Source organism: Meles meles, chromosome 10 (genome assembly GCF_922984935.1).
Source record: "Meles meles chromosome 10, mMelMel3.1 paternal haplotype, whole genome shotgun sequence".
Taxonomy (NCBI): Eukaryota; Metazoa; Chordata; class Mammalia; order Carnivora; family Mustelidae; genus Meles; species Meles meles.
In genome coordinates this window covers 15,483,406-15,502,700 of record NC_060075.1, presented here as the reverse complement: position 1 = coordinate 15,502,700, position 19,295 = coordinate 15,483,406, and the positions used below count along the sequence as shown (strand labels likewise).

General features: G+C 37.1%; 1 protein-coding gene across 2 annotated transcripts in view; it reads left to right on the top strand.

The window, feature by feature from the left end:
• TRIM24 (tripartite motif containing 24) overlaps positions 1-19,295 on the top strand; it is a 98,151-nt gene that overhangs the window by 62,811 nt on the left and 16,045 nt on the right. Inside the window, exons 8-9 of one of the 2 annotated variants that reach the window (XM_046021262.1) lie at positions 11,357-11,474; positions 13,936-14,102. In XM_046021262.1, the coding sequence (XP_045877218.1) occupies positions 11,357-11,474; positions 13,936-14,102 (285 nt within the window). Of the gene's footprint in view, positions 1-11,356; positions 11,475-13,935; positions 14,205-19,295 lie in introns of both variants that reach the window. The other variant, XM_046021261.1, reaches the window with a different exon arrangement.

The window sequence follows — 19,295 nt, the reverse complement described above, 5'->3', positions numbered from 1 at the left end:
AATATATTAACTACCATAGTTTAGGTATAACTTCAGTTTTAATCTACCATTGTCATTCCTGTTTTATTCTTTTCCAGGTTTTCTCTCAGTGGCTATTATACTTAATACTAAAAATAATAATAATAGTAAATATTTCTTGATCACCTATAGTGTATCAGACACTAATTCCAAGCATTTTTCATGTAATATTTCACTTAAACTTGTGCATCATTTTGGGGGGGGGGGTGTTGTTTATTTGTTTGAAGTTTTTATTTAAATTCTAGTTAATTAACATGTAGAGTAATATTGGTTTCAGGAGTAGAATTTAGTGATTCATCAGTTACATGTAACACCCAGTGCTTATCAGGACAAGGGCCCTCCTTAATCTGCATCACCCATTTAGCCCATTCCCTGCCCTCCTCCCCCTGCCATCCACCCTCAATTTGTTCTAATTGGGAAATCTTTGCTTATTTGACAGGGAAAACAGTAGTATTTAAGGGGCGCCTGGGTGGCTCAGTGGGTTAAGCCTCTGCCTTCAGCTCAGGTCATGATCTCAGGGTCCTGGGATCGAGCCCCACACCTGCTTTCCTCACTTTCTCTGCCTGCCTCTCTGCCTACTTGTGATCTCTGTCTGTCAAATAAATAAAATATTTTAAAAAACAAACAACAAACTGATTAGTAACTTTTCTGAAACCATTCTTAATCATGCATTGCATTCACTCTTAGAATTTTTTCTTTCATAATATTCAGTGATAGAATCTTCCTTGAGTCTTTTCTTTTTTAAAGTGCTTTATTGATGTAATGAAAAACAGCTCCTATATAGATATCTATCTTCTCTGTTTTCCTGAATATTTTTCTGAAAGTGAAACAGAAAAAGTAGAAAATGAGAGAATTCTTTTTTCAATTATGATGAAAAATTAGGATTATTGAATATTGTTACTACATATGTGTAAGACATTCGTACAGATATTCAATCTCTTCTGTTTAAAAATTCCTCAAACTTTATTCTGTGATTTTTACAATTATAATAGAAAACAATAAAAATAGAAGATCGATTATTTAGTTATTTTAATGATTTCTTGACATAGGAGAGAAGGATATTGTTTTATTTTATATATAGGAGAAAATGGGCTCAGCAAATTATAAGGAATCAGTTATATGGAACCAATACCTAATTGACTAAATCATTTTTTTCCTAATTTTTAAAAGCCTATGGAACCCAAGTGGGCCTCAAGGCATTACCAGTAGCCAATGTGGTTAATAAAATAATTTGCCTGTAATGCCTACAGAGCTAAGGCTCATGATGATCTGTAAACACTTACAAGGGTTTCCAACCTCCAAAGCTTTGAAAATTGCTACATTCTATACTGTTTTTCATCATTCTTAGGCTTGTTACCTGTAGCCATGTTTACTCAGGTTATCCTTTAAATGATGGCTTTTATGTGCTTAAAAAAAATAAGAAATGCCTTGCAGGTCTGAAACTTCAAGCTTGACTTGCAATTCTCAGTTCATCTTTTTGCTATAGGAATTATGGCCAATAAACAAAATCCAGTGCAACAGTGGAATCTTTTCAGAAGTCAAGTTTTAAATATATTGAAACATTTTCACAGTATTTCCTCAGGATTCTTCTGTCAGCATGTTAACACTGAGTTTATCCTTATGTAATTTAGAAGGAGGGCAAGAAATATTAACAGAAGAAAGACCAGGAGAGTTAAGCACTATCATCCCTTTTACTAGCAGTAAATATTTCTATAATAATAGCAATTAGGAAACTATTAAGTTACAAAAGGAATTTTACAATCTCTTCTTTTTCCTCTGCTCCCATCTGATTACTCTTTGAAGACCTTCTTTATGTTTTCCTGAAGTTCTTATTGGCAGCACCTTGCTTCTATTCCTTGGGGCTCACAGTATACGATGCTTCTTGCCTGGGTACTGGTACCCTTTCTTAGAATGCCTCTTCTTTCCTGAGTAACTAATGTTCAACTTTTTTAAAGACTGCCAGCTTCAGTTTAGGTTTGTCTTCCTTTCCTCTTGGCAGGAAGTTTTTCATGACCAAAACTAGATTGAATATTTGTTCTCTGTGTTTGCAAATCCTTTGTGCATATTTTCATCATACTATTACTGACTTTTATCTACTATTGTATTTGCATGTTTTTATGACTCTCATTAGACTCTGTACTTCTTAAAGGTAGGCATTTTGTGTTACTCACTGCTTGATGTATAGGAATGAAACAAAAGATTGAAGGTGAAAAAATCGCAGATAAAACATCTTCTGTCAGAAATTCTAAGTATAAACAAAACTGCATGTTAATTTTTACAGGATTGGAAATTCAGATACTAAATTTTTTCTTTAAGTTTAACTTCAATAGAAAGGAGACAGTATACAGTATTACTATCTTGAAAGCTGTTTTCATATCTTTATATCTTAAAAAACTTTTTTCATCTTTTGCTTTTTGAAGTTTTCAGTGTGAAACCTGAGTATATTTAAGTTCAGATACTTCTGAAAGGATTAACAAGTATACTTCAAGAACCACTGGGGCACCTGGGTGGCTCAGTCAGTTAAGTGTCTTCCTTTGGCTGAGGTCTTGATCCCCAGGTCCTTGCTTAGTGGGGAGCTTGCTTCGCCCTCTCCCTCCACTTGCTGATCTCCCTGCTTGTGCACACTCTCTCTCTCTCAGAAAAAAAATATAAAATCTTAAAAAAAAAAAAGTATATTTAATGAACCATTATCTTCTACACTAGCCAGGCTTTATGACCTTTCAAAATTTTCTTAAACATGTATCAGGAGTTTTGACAAGGTTTACATTTTATTTTATTTATTTATTTATTTTTACTTTTAAAAATTTTATTTTTTCAGTGTTCCAAGATTCATTATTTAAGCGCCATACCCAGTGCTCCATGCAATACGTGCCCTTCTTAATACCCACCACCAGGCTCACCTAATTCCACACCCTCCTCCCCTCCAAAACCCTCAGTTTGTTTCTCAGAGTTCACAGTCTCTCATGGTTCATCTCTCCCTTCGATTTCTTCCAATTCACTTTTCCTTCTCCTAATGTCCTCCATGTTATTCCTTATTCGCCACAAGTAAGTGAAACCATATGATAATTGACTCTCTCTGCTTGACTTATCTCACTCAGCATAATCTCCTCCAGTCCCATCCATGTTGATACAACAATTTGGTATTCATCCTTTCTGATGGGGGCATAATATTCCATTGTATATATGTGCCATATCTTTTTTTTTTTTTTTTTTTTCAGTAAAATCAAGAATTTAATGGGTGAGTTATAGTTTTCTCTATTACATGTTAAAAATAATTTTTTTTAAATTTCTTTTCAGCATAACAGTATTCATTGTTTTTGCACCACACCCAGTGCTCCATGTAATACATGCCCTCCCTAATACCCACCACCTGGTTCCCCCAACCTCCCACCCCCCGCCCCTTCAAAATCCTCAGGTTTTTCAGAGGCCATAGTCTCTCGTGGTTCACCTCCCCTTCCAATTTCCCTCAACTCCCTTCTCCTCTCCATCTCCCCATGTCCTTCATGTTGTTACGCTCCACAAATAAGTGAAACCATATGATAATTGACTCTCTCTGCTTGACTTATTTCCCTCAGCATAATCTCTTCCAGTCCCATCCATGTTGCTACAAAAGTTGGGTATTCCATCCTTTCTGATGGAGGCATAATACTCCATCGTGTATATGGACCACATCTTCCTTATCCATTTGTCCATTGAAGGGCACAGTTTGGCAACCGTGGCCATTGCTGCTATAAACATTGGGGTAAAGATGGCCCTTCTTTTCACTACATCTGTATCTTTGGGGTAAATACCCAGCAGTGCAATTGCAGGGTCATAGGGAAGCTCTATTTTTAATTTCTTGAGGAATCTCCACACTGTTCTCCAAAGTGGCTGCACCAACTTGCATTCCTACCAGCAGTGTAAGAGGGTTCCCCTTTCTCCACATCCTCTCCAACACAAGTTGTTTCCTGTCTTGGCTAATTTTGGCCATTTTAACTGATGTAAGGTGGTATCTCAATGTGGTTTTAATTTGGATCTCCCTGATGGCTAGTGATGATGAACATTTTTTCATGTGTCTGATAGCCATGTGTATGTCTTCATTGGAGAAGTGTTTGTTCATATCTTCTGCCCATTTTTTGATATGATTATCTGTTTTGTGTGTGTTGAGTTTGAGGAGTTCTTTATAGATCCTGGATATCAACCTTTTGTCTGTACTGTCATTTGCAAATATCTTCTCCCATTCCGTGGGTTGCCTCTTTGTTTTGTTGACTGTTTCCTTTGCTGTGCAGAAGCTTTTGATCTTGATGAAGTCCCAAAAGTTCATTTTCTCTTTTGTTTCCTTTGCTTTTGGAGACATATCTTGAAAGAAGTTACTGTGGCTGATATCGAAGAGGTTACTGCCTATGTTCTTCTCTAGGATTCTGATGGATTCCTGTCTCACGTTGAAGTCTTTTATCCATTTCGAGTTTATCTTTGTGTACGGTGTAAGAGAATGTTCGAGTTTCATTCTTCTACACATAGCTGTCCAGTTTTCCCAGCACCATTTATTGAAGAGACTGTCTTTTTTCCACTGTATATTTTTCCTGTTTTGTCGAAGATTATTTGACCGTAGAGTTGGGGGTCCATATCTGGGCTCTCTACTCTGTTCCACTGGTCTATGTGTCTGGTTTTTTTTTTTGTTGTTTTTTTTTAAAAAGATTTTATTTATTTGACAGACAGAAATCACAAGTAGGCAGAGAGGCAGGCACAGAGAGAGGGGGAGGCAGGCTCCCTGCTGAGCAGAGAGCCCGATGTGGGGCTCGATCCCAGGACCCTGGGATCATGATCTGAGCTGAAGGCAGAGGCTTTAACCCACTGAGCCACCCAGGCACCCCTATGTGTCTGTTTTTATGTCAGTACCATTCTGTCTTGGTGATCACAGCTTTGTAGTAAAGCTTGAAATCAGGTAACATGATGCCACCAGTTTTATTTTTGTTTTTCAACATTTCCTTAGCAATTCGGGGTCTCTTCTGATTCCATACCAATTTTAGGATTATTTGCTCCAGCTCTTTGAAAAATACCAGTGGAATTTTGATCAGAATGGCATTAAAAGTATAGATTGCTCTAGGCAGTATAGACATTTTAATAATGTTTATTTTTCCAATCCAAGAGCATGGAACGGTCTTCCATCTTTTCATGTCTTCTTCAGTTTCTTTCGTGAGTGTTCTGTAGTTCCTCGAGTACAGATCCTTTACCTCTTTGGTTAGGTTTATTCCCAGGTATCTTATGGTTCTTGGTGTTATAGTAAATGGAATCGGTTCTCTAATTTCCCTTTCTGTATTTTCATTGTTAGTGTGTAAGAAAGCCACTGATTTCTGTACATTGACTTAGTATCCTGCCACGTTACTGAATTGCTGTATGAGTTCTAGTAGTTTGGGGGTGGAGTCTTTGGGGTTTTCCATATAAAGAATCATGTCATCTGCGAAGAGAGAGAGTTTGACTTCTTCATTGCCAATTTGGATACCTTTTATTTCTCTTTGTTGTCTGATTGCCGTTGCTAGGACTTCTAATACTATGTTGAACAAGAGTGGTGAGAGTGGGCATCCTTGTCGTGTTCCTGATCTCAACGGGAAGGCTGCAAGCTTTTTCCCATTGAGGATGATATTTGCTGTGGGTCTTTCATAGATAGATTTTATGAAGTTCAGGAATGTTCCCTCTATCCCTGTACTTTGAAGCATTTTAATCAGGAACGGATGCTGGATTTTGTCAGATGCTTTTTCTGCATCAATTGAGAGGACCATGTGGTTCTCTCTTCTCTTATTGATTTGTTCTATCACATTGATTGATTTGCAAATGTTGAACCATCCTTGTAATCCACGGATGAATCCCACCTGGTCATGGTGATAATCTTTTTAATGTACCGTTGGATCCTGTTTGCTAGGATCTTGTTGAGAATCTTAGCATCCGTATTCATCAGGGATATTGGTCTGAAATTATCCTTTTTTGTGGGGTCTTTGCCTGGTTTGGGGATCAGGGTAGTGCTGGCTTCATAAAAAGAGTCTGGAAGTTTTCCTTCTGCTTCAATTTTTTGAAACAACTTCAGGAGAATAGGTGTTATTTCTTCTTCGAAAGTTTGGTAGAATTCCCCAGGGAATCCGTCAGGTCCTGGGCTCTTGTTTTTTGGGAGGTTTTTGATCACTGCTTCAATCTCGTTATTAGGTATCCGTCTATTCAGGTTGTCAGTTTCTTCTTGGTTCAATTTTGGGAGTTTATAGTTTTCCAGGAATGCATCCATTTCATCTAGGTTGCTTAGCTTAATTGGCATGTAACTGTTGATAATAACTTCTGGTGATTGTTTCTACTTCCTTGGTGTTAGTTGTGATCTCTCCCTTTTCATTCATAATTTTATTAATTTGGGCTTTCTCTCTTTTCTTTTGGATTAGTGTGGCCAATGGTTTATCGATCTTATTGATTCTTTGAAAAAACCAGCTTCTGGTTTCATTGATACGTTCTGCTGTATCTCTAGTTTCTGTCTCATTGATCTCTGCTCTAATCTTGATTATTTCCCTTCTTATGTGTGGAGTTGGTTTGATTTGTTGTTGATTCTCCAGTTCTTTAAGGTGCAGAGACAGTTGGTGTATTCTGGATTTTTCAATTTTTTTTGAGGGAGGCTTGGATGGCTATGTATTTCCCCCTTAGGACCGCCTTTGCTGTAATCCATAGGTTTTGGACCGAAGTGTCTTAATTCTCGTTGGTTTCCAGTTCATGGAACCATTATCTTCTACACTAACCAGATTTTATGACCTTTCAAATTTTTCTAAAACATGTATCAGGAATTTTGACAAGGTTTACATTTTATTGTATTGTATTTTATTTTATTTTTTAAAATTTTATTTATTTATTTGACAGAGATCACAGGTAGGCAGAGAGGCAAGCAGAGAGAGGGGGAAGCAGGCTCCCTGCTGAGCAGAGAGCCCGATTCGGGGTTCGATCCCAGGATTTTGGGATCATGACCTGAGCCGAAGGCAGAGGCTTTAACCCACTGAGCCACCCAGGTGCCCAAGGTTTACATTTTAGATGGGTAGTAAAATAATTTGACAGAGAGTTCTTACATCTTGACAGGAAAGTACATCATTACTTAATGAATAGAGTTTGCCCAAGTTTGATAATATTTTTAGACCTTTGCACAGCTTAATTAGCAAATAGATACTGAGTTGTAATTAAATTGTGTCTTAGCTTTTCAATAGCAAAAGAAGGGATTTACAGCATAGTACCCGAAGTGGGGAAAGGTATGTCCCAGGGGTTTATGTCACAGTTCCCTTTATTTAATAGAGCTGATTTTCTTTTAAGAAAGTGCTCACATTTCTGATTTTAACCATTTTTTTCTACATAAGTGATAAAGAAGGGAAAAGTGTATTTCACAATGTAAATCAGTAAATGTAAAAAGAATAGTAGATAAGCAGCACATTTTGGTTACTATCGTAGAGGTAATTAAGGAGTCATCAGAGTACACTAACCTAGTGAATAGAGAATTGATGGAAAAGGATTCAGTGTAATCCTAGAATACCTCTTTGCAAAATACTAACCAGTTACAAAGAGGGAAATCCAGTGAATTTAAGGTGGAGAAACTGGGCAGCAGAATTGCCAGGTGATGAGGATTTGTATCAGCAGTTGTGGGACAAATTGACATCCTAAGCTTTCTGATCTGATGCGCTAAGAAATGCACGTTATCTTTGTGTGGGATTCCTGACAAAGATGCTTTACTAAGTCTGATCAGGAGGAACTACATTCAGACCTATGTTGTCATCTTGCAGAATATAAGCCCCAAACTCTTCAAAGCTATCAAGGACATAAATGACAGGGAAAGATCAAGGAACTGGAGAGATGTGGCAACTAAACCCAACCTGTGTTCCTTGATAGCATTCTGGGAAGTGACCCTGTTGCAAGACTTGCCATTTGAATGAGGTCTTTGGATTGGAGTGTAGTGTTGTGACAAACCTGCTTTTGGAATTTGGAACTTGCCACTTACGTTAGAGGATCTTTGTTTTAAGATAAACTTACTGGAGTACTTGGGCTAGACAGAACCTCATGTCTTCAACTTGCTGTCAAGAGGTTCAGAAAAACATAAGTAATAGTGTATGTGTGCGGAAGCAGTTGGGCGGGCACTGGAACAAATCTGCTAATACATTAACGGTTGGGAAATCTGGGTAAAGAGTTCTTTTCAGTTTTCTACAATCTTAAAATTATTTCAAAATGATCAAATTTTGGGAAATGATAAAAACATGAGTGTATTAATGAGGGAAAATTCTTGGAATAATTACTTTGGTTAGCATTCTTATAGTGAGAACTGTTACAGGATGTAAAAATTAGAGGGAGAAAAACTTGGGGAGAAGAACACTGTGTTGAGTGCTGTTTGCTACACACTGTGCCATGTGTTCCGCATAGTCCCAAAATAAGTTCAAGGTTTTTGACTCAGAACTTATTATAGCTGTTGGAAATAATTTAGCAAGTGAAGCAAATTTATTTACTCAATGCTTACTTGTTGAATACCTGCTGTGTATTAGGCAGCATTCTAAGCACGGGGAAAACTGAAAACAATACAATTTTTGCCCTCAAGGAGTTGGGTTTTAGTGGAGAGCGTACAGAAATAAGTAAAATATTTATACTCTTACGTAGTGTTAAGTGCTCTAGAGAAAAGTAAATTAAGGAAAGGAGTCTGGGAAGATTGGGGGATAGGGATTATAGTTTTAGAGACATAAATATATCTAAAAAGGGTGATATTTGAGCAGATATTGAAGGAATTGGGGAAGCAAGCCCTGTTGGAAGTAAATACTCAAGGGAAAGAAATTCTGGCAGAGAACACAGCAAATGCAAAGATAGAGGTGGAGGTTTTTGTGGTACAGATACAAGGAAGCCTGGGGGGGCCAGAGGGTAAAGAAGCAGAAAGTGGTATGAGTAAGAGAAGTAATGCGAAGTCAAATAGCATAAGCATTGTAGTTGCTTATGAGGACTTTGGTTTTTAATCTGAGTAAGATGGGGACCCATGTGAGAGGGACTTGAGAAGAAGAATGGAATATGATTTATATTTTAACAATCACTGTGGCTATTAAGAGCAAAGAAGAAATAAAGGAGATCAGTTAGAATCTTATTGCAATAAGGTGGTTTTTCCAAGGTAGTAGGAGGAAAATTAATAGAGTTGATAGGAAAACTGGTAGGGTTATCCATGTCTTTTAAGGATAGAAGCAGTAGGATTTGCTGACAAATGTAGGGCTTGAGAAACAGAGAGGAACCAAGGACTGACAAAGTGGTGGAAAAGTAGTGCTGCCAATAATGGAGAAGATTATAAGACAAGTAGACTTGAAGAGAAAGATCAGAAGTTATCTTTTAGACATATTAAATTTGAGGTGCCTGTCAGACAGGTGGAGATGTTGACTTAGCAGTTGGAAATGCCAATTCAAAAGAGAGATCCAGACTTGAGCTACAAATTAAAGAGTAATTTAAACTATGTGGGTATAGGAGAGTAGAGGGCAGTTGGAAGAGTGGAAGAACAAACACTGGAGACTGGGATGGTGCATTGGAACCAAAACCTATTCTCAGTGGCCCCGAAAAATAGCAGCCTGTAAAATAAAGGCATAACCATGAGAGTATAGTATGCTGAAAGCCAAGTGAAAGAAAGGGTTTCAGAAAAAAATGGGAGGAGGGGAACAGAGAGCGGTAAAAATAGATGAGTTTTTTAAAGAGTTTTCTGTAAAAAGAAGAGCAGGAAAATGGAGCAGTGGGTGTTAGGAGAAAAGGAGCCAAGAGTTTTGTTTTCAGCTGGGAAAAGTTAAAGCATGTTTATATGTTGATAAGAGTGATCTAGTAAAATGGAAGCTTAGGTGATACAGGAGAGGGAAGAAAATTGCTGAGCAGTGTCTGTGAGTAGACAAGAAGGGTTGGGTACTGTTGCACAAGTGGAAGGACTGGCTTTAGAAGTATGGCCATTTAGGGGCACCTGGGTGGCTCAGTCTTTTAAGCTTATGACTCTTCATTTCAGCTCATTTCAGGTCATGATCTCAGGGTCCTAGAATCAAACCCCACATCAGTCTCCAGGCTCCAAGGGGGAGTTTGCTTGATATTCTCTACACCCACTACCCCATTCCTCCCTCCAGCTTCGGGTATATGCTCTCTTGCTTATTCTCTGTCTCTCTCAAACTCTTTTAAAGAAATGACCATTTAATCCATTGTAATAAGAGGGAACACTTATACTGACAAGTGGTGAGAATTTGTAGAAGGTCCCTAATTGTTCCTTGCTTTCTCAGTAAAATTATAAGCAAAATCATCAGCTGAGATTGAGAATGGAAAAGGAAGGAGGTGCTAGAGATTTGAGAAGAAAATTTGAGTAGTTATTTAGGAGGGTGGGGAAGTAAAGTACCAGAAAAATGTCAGGATAGCCAGTCAAATTTAGGGGCCTACCTAAAGTAAATTGTCATGTGTTTATTAGTCCATTTATATCTGGGCAAAAGTTGGATATAAAACCAGGGTTGTTTTGCTTTGTTTGGGGAAAAGTTAAGAGGGAAAGAAGTACATGTGCTAGAGCTTGTGAGAGAAAGAGATATAAGGGTGTATGCAAGGGATTATGGTGATTGACCCTAGGCTTTCAATTGGGTAAGGCTAATGGTGAGGTGAGCTCAAAGGACAGGGGAAAATTATAAGAGCAAACACTGATAGGACCCTTAAGGTTTATAACATTATTGGTACCAGGGACTAGAGGAAGCTGGAAAGAAGGATCAGCTGGTTGGATATTAAAATCACCAAGAATTAATGACAAGAGTAATGTTAGAGATGGTGATAATGAGCCAGGAACTAAATTCTTCAAGGACTGAGGGAAAAATGACCAACTATTCACTGAGAACTACAATATGGAAGGAGGTGGGTGATACGGTGTGATGACACGAGATCCCAAACATAAAAGCAAGGAGAACAATCCTTAGCTGAGATTAATTTGTACTTCTCATAACTCATTAGCCCCCTAATATAAATGTTAAATCCTTCTTTAAAAGAGTAAGTAAAATAAATAAAAGAGCAAAATGTGTTAAAATTTATTTTACAGATACTTAATTGGTACTTCTCTGAGGTTTTAGTAATTCAAAAAACTGACTTTAACCTATCACTTTAAGATACTTTTCAGTTTTGTATTCAGTAGTATAGCTAATTGAATTATATCTCAAAACTTTTAACATGTTTAAAAAAAAAAACCTGCTTATCCACATTTTTAACTTAGATGGGATTACTTATTTTGTGTTAGCATACATACCAGAGATGTGTATTTACTGGGAACTTAATAAATTATTTGCCTGATTAAAGATGCCAATGTTTAGTTGTCTCTCCTTTATTCTAGATTACATACCGGTTACGGCACCTTCTTCGAGCGAGGTGTGATGCTTCCCCAGTGACCAACAATACCATCCAGTTTCACTGTGATCCTAGTTTCTGGGCTCAAAATATTATCAATTTAGGTATGCCCTTATGTCCATTTTCTCAGAGTGCCATTTGTTTCTGGAATTCTTAATGATTATGATATGTTACTGAAAATGTATTCCCTTTACCCCCAAAGTGTTTTTATTACCGTTTTGAAGACATGGAATTTTGCCAGTTTTTTATTAATGTTATGTGTCTGCGTGACACATGCATGAATACAAATACACATGTAAATAAATGGATGATTTGAACATCCTTTATATTGACTCACAGAGTAGACTTCGGGATTTAGAAGTTCTTTTTTCCATACAATCTTGTTTGTACTGTAGTTAATAAAACTTTTGACCCGTGACTGCCATCAGTACAGGATTTTTTTATATTGGGAATGTTTTCCGATAAAATAGTATGTCTCCTATTGGCTTACTTACTCTTAATACCCAGTTATGACGTGCCTAAAGGTTCATTTGCTTGATCTTGCTAGGGAAGACTTCTCATTTTTTTATTCTGTTTTTTTATGTAATAACTATGTATTTTTAAACTTCCTAATTAGAGTGTAACATGCACACAGAAAAGTGACCCAGTTTTAAGTATTAGAGCCCACTGAATAATCACAAAGGGAGACTTATCATTTTTGGTCAGTTCACATATCTTCGCAGGCAGTTCAGCAGGAAGTTATTACTTTAATTTTCCTATATTATTTGCTAGTAGAAAAAGTCTTCACTTCTTTGCTTCTTAATTTCTCACAGGGAATCTATAGAAGTAGAAATTTAAGAATTCCCTATGCATTCTTCATGCAGCCACCAATGTATTCCCTTTTATCACAGTTTTTGGTCTCATTGACTGTGTTTCGAAGACATCAAAGATGGTTACCCTTTCATTCCCTAGGCTAGATTCTGGGTAGGAAAGGAAGAAGTGGCTAGAAAGAGAGACGGTGCTGTCATAATATACCAAGAAAGGAAGCAATAAGCTTACACAGATCTCATCCATACAACAGAAGAACAAAAAGGATGGTGATGAGATGACCCCTGAGACTTAGTGTCAAAGTGCATGCAGCAATATATTTATTGGTGGGTAACAGGCAACTGGAATCCCACACGATCTCACCTATATCACTAAAAAGAGGCATATTAATACAAAGTGTGTTTATAAGTAACTATCTGTTACCCTACCCCACCAAACCACCACACCTTTAGCTCTACAGAGAACCTATCCACATAAGTAGTCATATACAGAAATATGTGTACTTAGAAGCATATTGCTTACACTATAAACCACATGATGTAGACATAGGTAAAATTAAGCGTATATGTGTAACTATACACACATAAGTGGATATAATTTTAGATGAATCTGTATGAGCAAAAAAATAAAAACAGCATCCCTATTTGTGAAGTTTGTGCAAATCCTGTAAAAAAATTAAACAGCATTGTTTACTGTAAGACTTCTCAGAGCTATCGTTTACAGTTGTATAAATTGTCATTTACAATGAGGTTTGTGTCTTAAATACTCTAACAAGGAGACAGGCTTTCCTAAACTTGTTTATCCATGGCTTCTGAGAAATAGAAGAGTACAAGGGAAAAATAATTGATCTAGATGAATGTTCAGTTAATGTCTTGGTGAGTTTGGGTAAGTTGTTGAATCCCTCTGAACCCTTAAATCCCTTATCTAAAGAAAGGACTTAAGGATATACATAGACTTACTATCATATTGCCTGCATACAGTGAGTATTTAATGAATGATAACCATATTTTTTAGGATGTTTATGCTTAGTAAATCAGAAACATTTGATTCTGTACTGTTGAACTCAAGCTTTGGCCTTGTGCTTTAATCAGACCCACTTAGAGGCACCTTTGAATTCTAAAAGTGTAACTGTAAGCCAGAGTATTCTCTCAGAGGACTGATGTAGTGTGCACTTTGAAGGTACAAGGAACTTGAAAGGTTACGAATTGCTCATACTAGAGAATCAGAAATATATTGTGGGAATTTTAGAACCAGTGTCAGGTTGGCTTGTTTTGTTTTGATAAACAACAGCAGTTCTCAAGATACAGTATGAGGCTGTTTCAGGAGACCACATTGACTCCCTTTTCCAAGTACATGTCAGTCTGTGGCCGGTTTTCTTCAGATATTTCAACCCAAAGTATATAATGACAGACAGCAAAAACAGAAGAGTTCAACTTTTAGGCGAAACATGTAGAGAGATTTTTAAAAATACTAAGACAATGACACTCCACTAATTTTTTTGAAAAATTATTTTTCATAAAAATGTTATGGGTTTGTTATTTTTAAATGAATTGATAAGTAAAAATGCTTTTAATGGTTTCTAATAAGGTAAAATTTGATTAGAACTTATATAAACTAAAGCTCTTTGGGATCTTCTATTTTTAAGAGTCGAAAGTGTTTCTGAGACCAAAAAAATTCTTGGCAATTTGAAGTTCAGCAAAAATAACCTTATTTCACTATCAGAAAAATTTTACAACTTTACTTTTTCTCTTTGATTAGGTTCTTTAGTAATTGAAGATAAAGAGAGTCAGCCACAAATGCCTAAGCAGAATCCTGTTGTGGAACAGAATTCACAGCCACCAGGTGGTTTATCTTCAAACCAGTTATCCAAGTTTCCAACACAGATCAGCCTAGCTCAATTACGACTCCAGCATATGCAGCAACAGGTAATGGCTCAGAGGCAACAGGTGCAACGGAGGCCAGCACCTGTGGGTTTACCAAACCCTAGAATGCAGGGGCCCATCCAGCAACCTTCCATCTCTCATCAGGTAAATTTGGAAGCAGGCCTGTCCTAACTTAGATAATTATAGTACAATTGTATTCAGCATCTTTTAAAATAACCAAGACATCTATCATCTATGATATAAATATATGAATTTATAAAAGTTTATCAAAGTATCCTTGATTTTACTCCTAGTTTTTAGTCTTTCTCAAAAAGGAATTCAGTGGTTTATTTAGCCAGTACAACAATTTTCATCTACTCTTTGTTGTCTTCAGTTATAACCGAGGATAAATGATTGCATTCCTAAACAACGCATGCCTATGGATGATGATAAAGTTATGTATCTGTAACTCATCATTCCCGTATTAGTGCTTCAGAATGATTTCGACTTCAGTTATCTGGTCTTTATGGGGATGCAGTGTTTAGGAAAACTGCATTGTGTCTTAGAAATTAAGGTAAAACGGAAGAGAAAAAGGTTGGGGAGTGGTTCACTAGAAATCTCCCTTCTTCAGACTCTGAGCAGGTATTCCATGAACCATTCTTATTTTTACTAGCTACGAAGTATCCCATTTACTTTTAACCTATTTTTGAAGATAAGTTTATATGCTCTGTTAAAGAGTTTTACCATCCCGCTCAAGTGAGATCTGGGTATGCTTAATAGTTTACTCAAGAATGTAAAGTCCTATTAATTCATACAAATTGTTACTTACAGTTACATTTATTTATTTGTACTCTTCTGAGAAGGATTTGAAGTAGTATACTTTAAATGGATTGGCACAAATGAATGAAATGGAACAAGGCTTAATAAGAATTAAAAGTGTGCAGAACTAGGTTAAAAATTCTTTTACTTGAGAACAAGACTTAGAATTACAACCAAAGAAAACAAGAAACAGATACAATATCTATATTATTTGGTAAAAAGGAAACATGCCAGTTAACTAGGAAAGAACCTTTTTTTTTTTTCCCATTTTATTTATTTTTTCAGCGTAACAGTATTCATTGTTTTTGCACAACACCCAGTGCTCCATGCAAAACGTGCCCTCCCTATTACCCACCACCTGTTCCCCCAACCTCCCACCCCTGACCCTTCAAAACCCTCAGGTTGTTTTTCAGAGTCCATAGTCTCTTATGGTTCGCCTCCCCTCCCCAATGTCCATAGCCCCCTCCCCCTCTCCCAATCCCACCTCCCCCCAGCAACCCCCAGTTTGTTTTGTGAGATTAAGAGTCATTTATGGTTTGTCTCCCTCCCAATCCCATCTTGTTTCATTTATTCTCCTATCCCCCTAACCCCCCATGTTGCTTCTCCATGTCCTCATATCAGGGAGATCATATGATAGTTGTCTTTCTCCGATTGACTTATTTCACTAAGCATGATACGCTCTAGTTCCATCCACGTCGTCGCAAATGGCAAGATTTCATTTCTTTTGATGGCTGCATAGTATTCCATTGTGTATATATACCACATCTTTTTTATCCATTCATCTGTTGATGGACATCTAGGTTCTTTCCATAGTTTGGCTATTGTAGACATTGCTGCTATAAACATTCGGGTACACGTGCCCCTTCGGATCACTATGTTTGTATCTTTAGGGTAAATACCCAGTAGTGCAATTGCTGGGTCATAGGGTAGTTCTATTTTCAACATTTTGAGGAACCTCCATGCTGTTTTCCAGAGTGGTTGCACCAGCTTGCATTCCCACCAACAGTGGAGGAGGGTTCCCCTTTCTCCGCATCCTCGCCAGCATCTGTCATAGGAAAGAACCTTTTAACTAGTATTTTTCTAGTGCTAAGAGGAATGTATAATGTTCTTTATGGAAAAGTAATTAAGAATGGCATAATAATATTTTTTGTAGCAATTTTACAAAATAGGGAATTTGTCTTCGTAGGACTCTTACTTACCCTGAATAAAGTTGTGGACATTTATAAATCCTGATTTTGTTAAGTTGCTTCTGTGAAGACCTAAAGCAATTTATTTCAGGCTTATGGCTTTCTAGTAATTAAGAAGGCATGTCAAATCCAGGGGAATATTAATATACCCAGTAGATTATTCCTCTAGAACTTTGTTTTAACTCGTGTTTTCACAGGAAGTAATTAACAAAGAATTTAAGACATCTTTGGTGGGTGTTCCATGGGAAAAGACTTTGTACACTTTAGATACCAGGAGCACAAATGACAGAGTTGAAATTTTAAGAAAATTGAGGAATAATTTTGTCATTACCTCTGCAGACTGATACAGTGCAGGTAGACCTTAAGAAGTACCAAAATATTTGTAAAGATAAATCTGAAGAGGAGAGTTCAGTGCCTAGTGCTAAGCATTTTCATGATTACTATTTATGTTAAGTGTCTGAGAGATTGAAAAGTGATTTTTATTTAAGTTTATTAACATGAAAAAAGATAAATTCATTATTTTTGTTAATTGTCTTTTCACTAAGAAGTAAGGAACTGAGGCATTCAGTAGATACTATGAGACTTGGTCCATCTATCATTGTTATTTACAAGTAGTCACAAAGAAAATGATGTCTGAGCCTTCGGCCTACTTACCTCAGAAATTTGCTTTTGATCTTATTTTTTTCCTCTCTAGGGTTTACTGCTGTATAATCTATATAATACACAATCTCTATTCTGAAATCTAGTTTTTCCTCTTAGAAATAAAGTAATTTTCACATCTTTGGTTGTTCCCTCACACAGTATTGTTTTTCTACTACTCTCAGTGACTCCTGAATCTTCTTTCACACTCATCTCTCATTTTTATGTGTTCTCTGCCAAATACTCGTACATTTTTCACTCATCAGTCTGTCCTCCATAAGCTTTTACAGTGCTCTGCCCAGCTATGTATTTAGTTTTCTACCAGTTTATTTACATATAAGTGTGGGAAGGTGTTTGTCTGTAAGGAGGTTGTGTGTGCCTCTGGCTTTGTGGGTATGTTCAAATCTCACTCTACATCTGTCCATAGGACACTGTTAAGTTTAAAGGACTACTTATAAAAATTGCTTGCATGAGAGTTCCTTATTTCTTATTCCTTTGAATATTAACCAGGTAATCTGCATGGTTAAAGAGTTGTATGGTGCAGAGGTAGGACAGAACTAAGTGTTACAAACCTGGTGGACAGTGCATCTGTTTATTCAGCAATATGCGGTCTATTTCAGTGGACAGATCACACCTTGTTAGAGAGCACTGTCATCTGTTATTTTATACACACTTCGCAGCAGTGCTTCTCACTCCTGAGTCACATTTACTGCTGTGGAGATCCTCTTGCTCATGTGTATACATTAATTTTCCTGAACAGTGAATCGATGGTAGAAGGACATCTGCTATCCTTCATGCTTATTATGCACAGTTGGGAACTACTGACCTAGAATACAGTCAAAACCTACAATCATAAAGGTACTTAGAGTGAGGGTGAGGATAATGGTATTTATATGTCAGTTTGCTTAAGTGCTCAGTTATTTCTCTTTTTTCTTTCTGTATCTTCCTTGCAAGTCAGTTGATTCCATTTAATTAAAGTAGCACTGGTTTTAGTTTTTCTCTTACGTGCATAACTAGTTCCTAGTCTTAACTCTTCAAAGTTGCCTCCCCTGTCGAACACAATCAACTATAACAGTTTAGAAGAGGGAAGAACACCTGACGTCTTACCAAACTGTGAGCTCCTTGATGGCAGGGTTGACATCCATTCTGACACCGATTGCTCAGACTACGTTACTCTAGCGTCAAGTGTCGTTCCTTGACTGTAGCAATGTGTAAATCTGAGTGGGTCTGTGAGAGTGAGGTACCAAAGGACTAATGGAAGTTCCTTCATTGTCTCTTAAGGACCATTTTGGATGATTTCCCACTTTTTAAAAAGTTATCTCTTAGATAAATTCAGAACTTTTGCACTATTTCCATTGTAATTCCCCAATTGTTTTCTGTTATGTTTTTCTGCTACAAAATCCTTCAAGCCACAAAGCTTTAAAAATGAAAGAGAATGGCTATGGCTTCAGGCTTATGCATCTGTACAGTTATGACATTTTCTCTAATACTTTTCTCTTCTTCACCCACAGAATTTCCCTTGTATTGAAACAGTATCTAAATCTATTTTTGAGTCCGTAATTGCTGGCCACTCTTGAGAGTTGTTACCCAGTGCCAGCTGATTTGTAAGAGTGCGGGGAAAGAAGTATTTACCCAGGAAAAGAGAGTAAATTCCACAAATGAGAAAGGAAAAGTAAAAATAGAGGGCAAAAACAGAGCTGCCTTTTATAGCAGTCTTCCTTTGGAGGACCGAAAGTTAAGGTGCTGTTCCTTCAGCCCTGCACATTTCACGTTTGTCCCCTTGTGAATATGGAGGTTAATACTTCCCTTTCTGAGAAGTTCTAATCACATACAGTTGAGAGAGCTAAAAATAAGTACTTGCTTTACAACAAATTGCCAACCATAGAATTGGTTCACCATGAGACTGCGACTGGCATATAAGATTACCCTTTTCTAGAACACTGGTCTCAATTTCCAGGGCTAGCATTTATGCACAAAGTAGGCTTGCCTTCCCAGCCCTTGCCCTATCGTATAACCCATCATTGTTGTCCTTGAAGGGTTTCCATTTGAAATCTATTTTCCTTGAGGGGAATTCATCCTCTCAACTCTAATTAGTACCTTAATCCACCCCCAGCCACACACCAGCAGGTGTTGTGGTAATGACATAGCGGAGTAGATTTGGATGAAAGCTCTAGTGCTGCCTCTCACTAGCCGTGTGACCTTTTTCAAGTTCTCTAAGCTTTCTAATGTTTAGTGTCCTCATTTGTAAAATGAGGGGAAGGTAATAATGAGGTAACACATGTAAAATGCTAATCATAATGCCTGACATATGGTTTGACCTCAGTGAGATCGAAAACTCATTAATTTTTAAATGTTATTAATAACAACTGTTTTCATAATTCATAATTTATTGGTTAGGAGTGCAGACCTTGGAGCCAGAGTGCCTGAGTTCAAGTTCCAGCTTCATCTTTAATTATCTTCATTAATCTGGGGCAGGTTATTTAACTTCTCTATATCTCGGTTTCCTTTTTCTCAAAAATGAAGAGAATTCCTATCTCATAGTATTGTTGGGAAGATTAAATGAGTTAAATCACGTAAAGCACTTAAAGCAGTACCTGGCATGTAATAGCTG